This window comes from Taudactylus pleione, unplaced genomic scaffold (genome assembly GCF_031769625.1).
Source record: "Taudactylus pleione unplaced genomic scaffold, aTauple2 ptg000071l, whole genome shotgun sequence".
Taxonomy (NCBI): domain Eukaryota; kingdom Metazoa; phylum Chordata; class Amphibia; order Anura; family Myobatrachidae; genus Taudactylus; species Taudactylus pleione.
In genome coordinates, this window is record NW_028284473.1 from 755,534 (window position 1) to 767,634 (window position 12,101).

Sequence of the window (12,101 nt, forward strand, 5' to 3'; positions counted from 1 at the left end):
AGGAACCCATCACTGACTATAGCACAGAGTGTGAGGAGCCCTGCACTGATTATGGCACAGAGTGTAAGGAGGAACCCTGCACTGACTATAGCACAGAGTGTAAGGAGCCCTGCACTGACTATAGCACAGAGTGTAAGGAGCCCTGCACTGATTATAGCAGAGTGTAAGGAGCCCTGCACTGATTATAGCACAGAGTGTAAGGAGCCCTGCACTGACTATAGCACAGACTGTAAGGAGCCCTGCACTGATTATAGCACAGAGTGTAAGGAGCCCTGCACTGATTATAGCAGAGTGTAAGGAGCCCTGCACTGATTATAGCACAGAGTGTAAGGAGCCCTGCACTGATTATAGCACAGAGTGTAAGGAGCCCTGCACTGACTATAGCACAGAGTGTAAGGAGCCCTGCACTGACTATAGCACAGAGTGTAAGGAGCCCTGCACTGACTATAGCAGAGAGTGTAAGGAGCCCTGCACTGACTATAGCACAGAGTGTAAGGAGCCCTGCACTGACTATAGCACAGAGTGTAAGGAGCCCTGCACTGACTATAGCACAGAGTGTAAGGAGCTCTGCACTGATTATAGCACAGAGTGTAAGGAGCCCTGTACTGACTATAGCACAGAGTGTAAGGAGCTCTGCACTGACTATAGCACAGAGTGTAAGGAACCCATCACTGACTATTGCACAGAGTGTAAGGAGCTCTGCACTGATTATAGCACAGAGTGTAAGGAGCCCTGTACTGACTATAGCACAGAGTGTAAGGAACCCATCACTGACTATAGCACAGAGTGTGAGGAGCCCTGCACTGATTATGGCACAGAGTGTAAGGAGGAACCCTGCACTGACTATAGCACAGAGTGTAAGGAGCCCTGCACTGACTATAGCACAGAGTGTAAGGAGCCCTGCACTGATTATAGCAGAGTGTAAGGAGCCCTGCACTGACTATAGCACAGAGTGTGAGGAGCCCTGCACTGATTATAGCAGAGTGTAAGGAGCCCTGCACTGACTATAGCACAGAGTGTAAGTAGCCCTGCACTGATTATAGCACAGAGTGTAAGGAGCCCTGCACTGATTATAGCACAGAGTGTAAGGAGCCCTGCACTGATTATAGCACACAGTGTAAAGAGCCCTGCACTGACTATAGCACAGAGTGTAAGGAGCCCTGCACTGATTATAGCACAGAGTGTAAGGAGCCCTGCACTGATTATAGCACAGAGTGTAAGGAGCCCTGCACTGACTATAGCACAGAGTGTAAGGAGCCTTGCACTGACTATAGCACAGAGTGTAAGGAGCCCTGCACTGATTATAGCACAGAGTGTAAGGAGCCCTACACTGATTATAGCACAGAGTGTAAGGAACCCTGCACTGACTATAGCACAGAGTGTAAGGAGCCCTGCACTGACTATAGCACAGAGTGTAATGAGCCCTGCACTGACTAGAGCACAGAGTGTAAGTAGCCCTGCACTGATTATAGCACAGAGTGTAATGAGCCCTGCACTGATTATAGCAGAGTGTAAGGAGCCCTGCACTGACTATAGCACAGAGTGTGAGGAGCCCTGCACTGATTATAGCACAGAGTGTAAGGAGCCCTGCACTGACTATAGCACAGAGTGTAAGGAGCCCTGCACTGACTATAGCAGAGAGTGTAAGGAGCCCTGCACTGACTATAGCACAGAGTGTGAGGAGCCCTGCACTGATTATAGCACAGAGTGTAATGAGCCCTGCACTGACTATAGCACAGAGTGTAAGGAGCCCTGCACTGATTATAGCACAGAGTGTAAGGAATCATTTTGTTTTGGCTATTTCTAGCCCTATCCCTAGTGTCAGAAAAACTAATTTGCTAAAAACCAGTATATGTACAATGTAATTTCATATGATGCATTCTCAATTCCTAGGTCATCGTGTAATGCAAAAGATCAGAATGTCTTATGGACAGGAGACATATACTGTAGAAAACAACCTTTTTGTCCATAAATCTATTTTCGGGAAATAGATAGTTATCTCTATCTACACTACCTTACCGATCTACACTACCTTACCGCAGATGGAATCCGTTCTTCGCATGCGCTGTTACATTCGTAAAGCCAGCGCATGCGCAGCACTGCCTACAGATGCGATAATTTTGTCTCCCCTCGCCTCCCCGCTGACCTCCCCCCCATCCCCGCACTTACCTGCCCGCTGCAGGACCTCCGGCTCCGGTGGCTATGCTGTCACGTGTTCTCCCAGCAGCCCACAGTACAGTTTAGAAAAAAACAATTATTTTTTTTTCTAAACTTTATTGTGTTCTGCTGGGAGAACACGTGTCTGCACAGCCCCAGGAGCCAGAGCTGGGACCAAAGAGACGGAGGAAGATGCCGGGGGACCTCACCAGCTGGAAGCAGGTAAGTGTAACCTGCTATTCCGCACCTCACAGTGGTGGATAGTACCTCCATCAAATTCCGAAAATACATAATTTTCAGAATTTGATGAATACCATAATTTCCATATCCCCATACTAATGTACTAATGTATGGGGAGTGTGGAAATTAACGCAGGGGGACTTAGCAAGGAGATATCAGTGTTATCTCCTGTGCCAAGTGTCATCATGAATACTAAAATAACGTTAATTAAGGAAAATGTCCTTAAAAACCTTATTTTAGTGTTGATGAATAGGCCCCATAATCTTTAAAAAACATTTTTCCTGCGTGGCTCGATCCCCCCTTTTCCTCTCTCGGGACTTTTCTGTGGGTGTTAGGTGTAAGGAGCACACAGGAGATTGGAAAGACTCTGGCACTGTGCCCATAAAGTAAATGCCACATCTTAATGAAAATATCACACGAGAGATGACCACTGGCAGAAGACAGTGGGGGGCACGCTGCATGGAGCCGTGGGGCAGCTGCTCACGGTCTCTCCCCCAGGTGGTTAATACGCCTCTGTGGCTGAGTTCATTTTACCACTTATGTTCAGCACGATCTCAAAGCTCATTGATAATAAATTGTTGGTGGCCAGAGTTGCTTATGGGTGGGGGAATGGGTGTAACTACCATAGGTGCCAGCGATGTATGGGGCCCAGAGCTGAGGCGGGCCCATCTTCCTTGTCAAAGTTACATGTGTTATATACATTTTTCACTATTGGGTGATACATAGGGGCCCTTACAAACTTTTGCTATGGGGTCTTCAAATACCGGTCTTCAAATACCTAGTTACGCCCTTGATACGCCCTTTGCATGCCCCCCTGCAATTTGTAGTCAATGCAATGTGTTTTCTTCACCCATGTGACATTGCTAATGGGCATTGTGATTCTATAACAAGACACAGAACCTACCTTTCACAATAACCAGCACTGAACTATAGGTCTGACCAGCCAGGTTAGACGCCGTGCAGGTGTACAATCCGTTGTCGATTTGTTTGCAGAATAAAATTCTCAGAACAAAATTCTCTTGCTCATCCTCATAGATGACATGCCTCCTGCCCTCTGAGATGACCTCTCCGTCCTTCTTCCACACAATTTCAGGCTTGGGTTCCCCAGTGACAAAGCAGCTCATCTTGGCGTGTTTGCCCTCTGTCACCGTGCAGGTGCGTGTGAGAACGCTTATGCTACCTTCACGGTTTGTTTTTGGCACGAGGGAAGCTGCCCTCTCATAGTCAAGGGACAAGTTAAGACCCAGACCGGTGAACGGGTCTACAGCTCCATAGGGAGAGGCATTAAAGTCGTAGGAACCCAGTATGGAAAGGTCCGTCTTTCTAATCTCTTCTCGACGTTTTTGCAGGTGAGAGAGCATAGAGGTCGTTTTGCCGTAACCCACTTCTGGAGAACCTATACTGTTGGCGTTAAGGTTGCTAAGAGAATCGATCAACAGCGAAGCAGAAGCTTTAACCTGACCTATTGAGTTCTCGGCTCGGCAGATATAGGTGCCGCCATCTGTAAAACGAACGCAATGTATCCGCAGAGAGCTGGATTCCCCGTCATCCTCAACGCGAATGTGGTTGGAATCGCTGGCTGTTCTCAACAGTTTCCCATCTTTCTCCCAATTGACCACCGGTGTTGGGTGGCCCTGTACCCGGCATTTGAAGGTGGCATTTTCACCCAGGTTCAAATTGTTGGCGACTGGTTTCAGAATAAAATATGGCGGGCATTCTACCACCGTGCTCTCCTTTTCATCACCGACTTTGATCATGACCGCGGCAAACGCTTCCCCTATGTTGTTGATTGCGCGACATATGTACTGGCCGCTGTCTGCAAAGGTCAAATCATATATGGTGAGCTGGTATAAACTGTCATCTTCCACCATTTTGAAGCGTCCTCCTGACTGGATTTGGAGCTTGTCTTTCTCCCATGTGACTGAGGGTGCAGGGCTTCCAACAATTTGACAACTTAAAGTGACATCTTTTCCCACAGACATCATGAAGGCCTTGGGCCTTGTAAGGAACCGGGGCACCCCGCTGAACGAGCTGTAATCCATTCTGGAAATCTGAAAAGGAAACAATAATATATTTAATTGGGTTTCAAAATTTGGTACCATCGTCGCCGCCTCTGTAACAATGCTATGTTAAATTAGTTTGATAAGTGGATAAAATAAGATTCATAAGAATATTTTACATTGGAGAATAGACTTCTGGGAAATGCTATTTGCATGCAGCATTTATGGTAAAGTACGTATTGGGTGTCAGAGTATGTCACAGGCTTGTGCTGACAGACCATAGACAAATATTCTCCAGCTGGCAGCCTGTTTTGTCCTAGTTAGGACTCAATAGCGCAAGATGTTACATTGTGGTCCACATGTGAAGTGCTATAGAGATAGTATAACTAAAACCAGAGGACTATGGGCCTCATTCAGACCCGGACGCTATGCTGCGCTCGCTCGCATTGAGCGATTTTTAGCAATCTGCGCATGCATATGAGTCATTGCGATTGGGAAAATGCTCGCCCGTAGCCCGCAGTGGGCCGCTATTTTGAGTGACAGATAGTGCCATTTGTGGGTGGTAACAGGGGAAGGTGTGGATGTGCGAACGCAGGCGTGCCCGACCGTCAGAACGGCGTTTAATGGGTGTGCATAATTAGCAAAGTAGCGTCATTACACACGTGACTGGATTGTATTTTAGTCAGAACTGCTCGCTATGTTGTAGTGGGAAAAGGCTACCACAAGCGCTGCGAGCAGCTCCGATGTCTCTCGATGTTCCCGATTAATCCTACAACTGCCGGAGATGACGTGTGTTGCGAGTGGCAAAGGGGCGTCTTTATGCAGGTGCGTGCGCATTGTGCGGCCGCTCGCTATTACTTAGTGGGCGGCTTTACGCGACGCAGTGCGAGCGCATGATTTAAATAGCCGGACCCTTTTAGCCAGCGAGCGGAAGCAAATAGCATCCGGGTCTGAATCAGGCCCTATGCCCGTTAGCAAAAGCAAATTCAAGACATTGTCCAAGCTTTTTGTCAGTAGATGCTTTAATATTTTGCATTAGATTTAAGCTTAATATGTATTAATATATGGGGCTATGAGAATAAAGTCATACTTTAGGAAGTGAGTGAGCATGTGGAGGAATAGAAGGCTGGGAAGCTATAGGCGAGGATGGACAGACAGGGCAGTGCTCAGCAATGATAACATGTATACCCGCACATTCTCCTGGAGATATAGGGGCTAATTCTAAATTGGGAGCAAAGCAATAAAAATGCACATGGGTGAAACCGATCAGATCTGTCCTTTGCGCTTTACTTGCCTACATTTTTTTTCCAACCCGGGCGGGGCCTGTCGTGTTGCGTCATTAAGCCCCTCCCCCTCACTGTAAATTGATGCGATTAGCCCATATTTAAATGGGGGCGGGGCTAAATGACGTGATCCTTGTAGAATCGCATCATTAAGCCACGCCCCTACTCGGAGAGCCCTGATCGCTGTGGAAATTCTCCCCATTCTGCTCACTTCACTAGGAAGTGGGCAGGAATGTGGGAGAAGTGCCTACCCTACCGGGGCGGCGGGGGTTACCCGAAAATCTCGTACAGTAGGCATGTATGCCTTTGCGATGAGGGGTTTAAGACCCAGGAGTCCTTCTGCGCATGTGTGGCCATCGGCCAGTGCATACACGAGCTGTTGGGGACACTGGGGGGAGGTGTCCTGTTGGATCCCTCTCGGGGAATTATCCGAAAATAAGCCCATAGGCCTCTCTCTATTAGGCAATGCCATCTAAAGATGCCGTTGCCTGTCGGGTACAAGCTCCGGAACGTTTTGCTTTGAATGCGGTCACATCTCCGCTCTGCCTGTTTTTGCTTAGTTTGCACCCAATTCAGAATCAGCCCCTTGGTGTCTTGTGGGAGGATGCTGCACTCCGCACTGTGGGATGGAGGTGTGAGGTGGTAACTAGGGGTGTGCACCGGCCACTTTTCGTGTTTTGTGTTTTGGTTTTGGATCTGGATCTTTCTTCGTGTTTTGGATCTGGATTGGTTTTGCCAAAACCACCCTTCCGTGTTTTGGGTTCTGGGTTTTGTGTTTTGGATCTGGATTTTTTGGAAAAAAAGCATAAAAACAGCTAAAATCACAGAATTTGTGGGTTTTTCTGCTCCTATGCAATTATTAACCTCAATAACCTTAATTTCCACTCATTTCCAGTCTATTCTGAACACCTCACACCTCACAATATTGTTTTTATGGCCAAAAGATTGCACCGAGGTAGCTGGATGACTATGCTAAGCGACACGAGTGGGCGGCACAAACACGTGGCCCATCTAGGAGTGGCACTGCAGTGGCAGACAGGATGGCAGTTTGAAAAACTAGGCCCCAAACAGTACATAATTCAAAGAAAAAAAAGAGGTGCAAGATGGAATTGTCCTTGGGCCCTCCCACCCACCCTTATGTTGTATAAATAGGACATGCACACTTTAACAAACCAATCATTTCAGCGCCAGGGTCTGCCACATGACTGTGGCTGAAATGATTGGTTCGTTTGGGCCCCCACAAAACAAGCTGGCAATAAATGTGTCCCTGCACAAACTGGCTCTACGGAGGCAAGATGTCATCCTCATCCTCCTCATCCACCGATTCCTTGGATAAAACAGGAAAAAGGGATTTAGGTGTCCCTGGACTGCTTACGGTCTTAGCCAAAGTTTCTGAACTTGACAGTAACTTTTTATGAACGCGCTGCAGGTGCCGTATAAGGGAGGATGTTCCTAGGTGGTTAACGTCCCTACCCCTACTTATTCCACCTTTACATAAGGTACATATGGCAAGACAGTTGTTGTCCGGATTTGGATAGAAATATTGCCAGACCAAAGAGGTGGAATGTTTGGTCTTCTGCCCAGGCATGACCGTGATGGGCTTTTTCATCCCACGGACAACAACTATCTCCCCCGGAGCCTGATTTAAACAAACCACATCACCATCAGAATCCTCCTCGCCAACTACCTCCTCAGTGCCAGCTACACCAGGACCTCATCCTGTTGTACTTCAACAGTGACATCTTCAATTTGCATATCAGCAAGTGGACTGTGGGTGCTCCTTTCAGCACTTGCAGGGGGCGTGCAAATGGTGGAAAGAGCCACCTCTTCCCGTCCAGTGCTGGGAAGGTCAGGCATCGCAACCGCCACCACACTTGGACTCTCCTTGGGGATTTGTGATATCTTCTTAGAACGCACAGTTCTTCGCTGTGCTTTTGCCAGCTTAACTCGTTTGATTTTTTTAGCGGGTGGAGGGCTTCCATCGTCATGTGAAGCTGAACCACTAGTCATGAATATAGGGAAAGACCTTAGCCGTTCCTTACCACTCCGTGTCGTAAATGGCATATTGGCAAGTTTACGTTTCTCTTCAGATGATTTAAATGTTTTTTTCAAGGTCATTTTCCTGAACTTTGTCATTTGGGATTGTATGTGCCCTCTACTATGACATTGGGCATCGGCCTTGGCAGACGACGTTGATGGCATGTTATTGTCTATGTCATGACTAGTGGCAGCAGCTTCAGCACTAGGAGGAAGTGGTTCTTGATCTTTCCCTATTTTATTTTTATCAGAGAAAGTTTGGTCCTCCATTTATGTTATATTGATATATACGTGCGGCTAAGGCGCACACAAACACAGAAAATAATTTTTTATTTTTGTTGGAGACTAGTGCACTTTGTGGGTTACACCACCCTTTAAGAAATGAGCCAGCCGGCCCTTTACTTATGGGACACAGGCGCACGCTTGGCACTACTTTGTTGATGCACGTGCGGCTACTGCGCACATAATTCACAAACACAAAAAAATATATTTTTTTATTTTGTTTGTAGTGCCCTTTGGGGGTTACAGCACCCTTTAACGGACAAGCCAGCCGGCCTTTTACTTATGGGACACAGGCGCACGCTTGGCGCTGCTCCTTCGTTGATGCACGTGCAGCCACAGTGCACACAATTCACAAACACAGAAACATTTTTTTTATTTTGTTTGGAGTGCCCTTTGGGGGTTTCAGTACCCTTTAGCGGTCAATCCAGCCGGCCCTTTATTTATGGGACACAGGCGCACGCTTGACACTACTTTGTTGATGCACGTGCGGCTACTGCGCACACAATTCACAAACACAGAAAATATTTTTTTATTTGGTTTGGACTGGAGTGTACTTTGGGGGTTACAGCACCCTTTAACGGTCAAGCCAGCCGGCCCTTTACTTATGACACAGGCGCACGCTTGGCACTACTTTGTTGATGCACGTGCGGCTACTGCGCACACAATTCACAAACACAGAAAAAATATTTTTTTTTTAGCACTTGGGGGGAGCACCCCTGACGGACAGAGCACCCCCTGACAACACTACAGCACCCCTTTAGGACTGGGACACTGCACAGGACTTTGGAGTGGACACAGCCCCTATGGACAACTGACTGCACAACACAGTCCAGCCAGCCCCTATGGACTTTGAAGTAGTGGACACAGCCCCTATTAACAACAGCAGCACAGCACAACACAGTCAGCCCCTATGGACTTTGAAGTAGTGGACACAGCCCCTATGGACAACAGCAGCACAGCGCAGCACAGCACTACTCTGCACTACACTACACTACACAGCCCAGCCAGCCCTAACTCCCACCCTCCCTCTTCACTGTCCACAGCCGAGTGAGAAAATGGCGCCGACGCGGGTACCTTATATAGGATCCAAAACCCGCGAGACCCGGAAGGCGGGATGATGACGTTTTGCCTCGATTTCAGATCCGAGTCAGGCGGGAAAAGTCGAGCCTGACTCGGATAGGCCTCGGATCGGGGGGGCTCGGGGGGGTTCGGATTTCAGAAATCCGAACCCGCTCACCCCTAGTGGTAACTGAAGTTACAACATCTATGGACTGTATTGGAGCAGTTGGTGCGGCCTTTAGTGTGCGCTAACTGATTTTCCAAATGTAATTTGAGCCTCTGTGGAGATAAAGTTTTCAATCTAGTTCAGCACGAAAAGGCCAATTTGTCAAAAAATATTTGCGGGATATCCCCAGAAACCCCCCCTTTTATGGGAAGGAGGTACCTGCAAATAGTAAGTAACACCCAGATGTATGTTCTGGGGACCGCCGCAGATATGAGAGATTTCTGTTACGATCCCCTGTTTTCAGCAGCCCACCAGGGGTGTATTTATAAAGGGTGCAGGGCGTGCGGGGCACACAGGCCCGCACCGCACTCCCTGCACCCATAAAACTTACCTCTCCGGAGTCCCACAGTGGCTCCAGTGTCTCAGTCTGTAAAAATGGCGAGAAAATGGTCGCTGCAGCCATTTTCCCGTTGTTTGTGCATGCACAGTACAGGGAAAATGGCCAGCATGGCCATTTTCCCGTTGACCATTGCATGCACTATAGACTCTGGGCACACTCTAGTGCCCAGAGTCTATAAGTGTGGTGCTGGGAGCGAAACCACTCGGTGCGCAGCTGGCTGCCGGATGGAGAGGAGGGGGCCCATGTCAGAGACTGCACACGGGCCCCCTCCTCTCTAGAAACGCCCCTGCAGCCCAACCATAGTTTTCTATGGGGGCTGCAAAAATAGCGAATTTACCAAGATCTGGAACACAAAGTAATCCGGTGCTTGGCCTCGGTAGCTAAGCCTATGGGCTGCAGATCACAAAAGGAATCCGTAAATCCATCATCACCACTCTCTGCTCACGCATGCACAGTCAGATGCGCAGTAACACGACCGTCCCCCGAACCAGGAAGCCCTTGTCCCTGCATGTCTACATACATCCCCGGCAAACCCTCATTTCTTAAGAAATTACAATTATTGGGTCTAATAAAAACAATCTTATATATAAAATTCAAAGGTCTTTTTGTTTGATTGACTGTCCGGTTATATATTCGGACACTCCTGCACTGATTGGAATGAAACCAATGCGTGATGGTCCAGTTAGATGCTGGCCAGGTTTTACGGGGGTTAGGGTCCTGGTTGGACGTCCCATTGGTGTACGCTGGGCCTTCCACTGGATGGATTTGGACGACATCACATAATAAAACTTAAAAACTTGAAGATTTAAAACCGGGCAACGCTGGGTACTTCAGCTAGTAATAAATATGTCTATATGATTTCAAAGTGTCTTGCAATCCGAGAACTGGAGAAGACATCTTAAACTCCTGCACATAATCTTCCAGGTCAAACCGAAAACTGACCTCAGAGAGTCAGCTGGATACAATGGCAGTCTATGTGGGAGATACATTGGCAGTCTATGTGGGAGATACATTGGCAGTCTATGTGGGAGATACATTGGCAGTCTATGTGGGAGGTACAATGGCAGTCTATGTGGGAGGTACATTGGCAGTCTATGTGGGAGGTACAATAGCAGTCTATGTGGGAGGTACAATGGCAGTCTATGTGGGAGGTACAATGGCAGTCTATGTGGGAGGTACAATAGCAGTCAATGTGGGAGGTACATTAGCAGTCTATGTGGGAGGTACATTGGCAGTCTATGTGGGAGGTACAATGGCAGTCTATGTGGGAGGTACATTGGCAGTCTATGTGGGAGGTACATTGGCAGTCTATGTGGGAGGTACAATGGCAGTCTATGTAGGAGGTACAATGGCAGTCTATGTGGGAGGTACATTGGCAGTCTATGTGGGAGGTACATTGGCAGTCTATGTGGGAGGTACAATGGCAGTCTATGTGGGAGGTACAATGGCAGTCTATGTGGGAGGTACATTGGCAGTCTATGTGGGAGGTACAATGGCAGTCTATGTGGGAGGTACATTGGCAGTCTATGTGGGAGGTACAGTGGCAGTCTATGTGGGAGGTACAATGGCAGTCTATGTGGGCGGTACAGTGGCAGTCTATGTGGGAGGTACAGTGGCAGTCTATGTGGGAGGTACTATGGCAGTCTATGTGGGAGGTACAATGGCAGTCTATGTGGGAGGTACAATGGCAATCTATGTGGGAGGTACAATGGCAGTCTATGTGGGAGGTACAATGGCAGTCTATGTGAAAGGTACAATGGCAGTCCATGTGGGAGGTCTGACTTACCTCATATTATTTGTACCATATACATAAATCTGCAATTTCTACATCAGTAAATGATGAGAATAACTCACAGCGGTCACAGGCCAAGGGGGAAAAAAAGAAATTCATTTGAAAAAAATGAAAACCCTAGATTAGCGTTCCCCCCGCCCCCCCCCCCCCACGTTATGAGATGTGGTAATGACGAGTGACAATTTGTGTAGTTCCTATGAAAGTAATATATATTTGTGTTTATTTGATTCAGATCCGATAGCGGTGCCACCTCAGCTGTTGCCTTGGGAGCAGAATAGTTAGGTACACAGCCAGTTACTGTATAGAAAAACAGGGATATAGATTTACACCCCGTTCCTAATGCAAAGCACAAAGTCACCTCTTATTGGTCATTTGCCAACAAGGAAACTGCAAATCTCATCACCAAAATAGCCCCTTACCCTGACAGTTATGTGGATCTCCAGTGTCTGCTCGCTCCCCCCCCCCCCTCTACCAGGATTACCAGCATGGGACATGTCAATGTATTCATCCTTTAAGTGTCATTATTAGTCACTAATTCTAAACATCTTCCTTATTTGTAGATCACGGATCCGAATCCTAATACTGGTTGTAGACCCAGATATCTAGATATCCATCTGGGAGGTCACTTCCCTGCTTGTGTAGAGGTGATACGTTACTGTCGTGCTGCCCCGAGTTACTATCCCCC

At 47.7% G+C, this 12,101-nt stretch overlaps 1 protein-coding gene across 27 annotated transcripts in view; it reads right to left on the reverse strand.

Moving 5' to 3' along the window:
- OBSCN (obscurin, cytoskeletal calmodulin and titin-interacting RhoGEF) overlaps window positions 1-12,101 on the reverse strand; it is a 646,947-nt gene that overhangs the window by 592,773 nt on the left and 42,073 nt on the right. For all 27 annotated transcript variants that reach the window (XM_088467488.1, XM_088467486.1, XM_088467498.1 and 24 more), the window contains exon 2: window positions 3,302-4,448. In XM_088467488.1, the coding sequence (XP_088323614.1) occupies window positions 3,302-4,439 (1,138 nt within the window). In that variant the 5' untranslated portion in view covers window positions 4,440-4,448. The remainder of the gene's footprint in view (window positions 1-3,301; window positions 4,449-12,101) is intronic.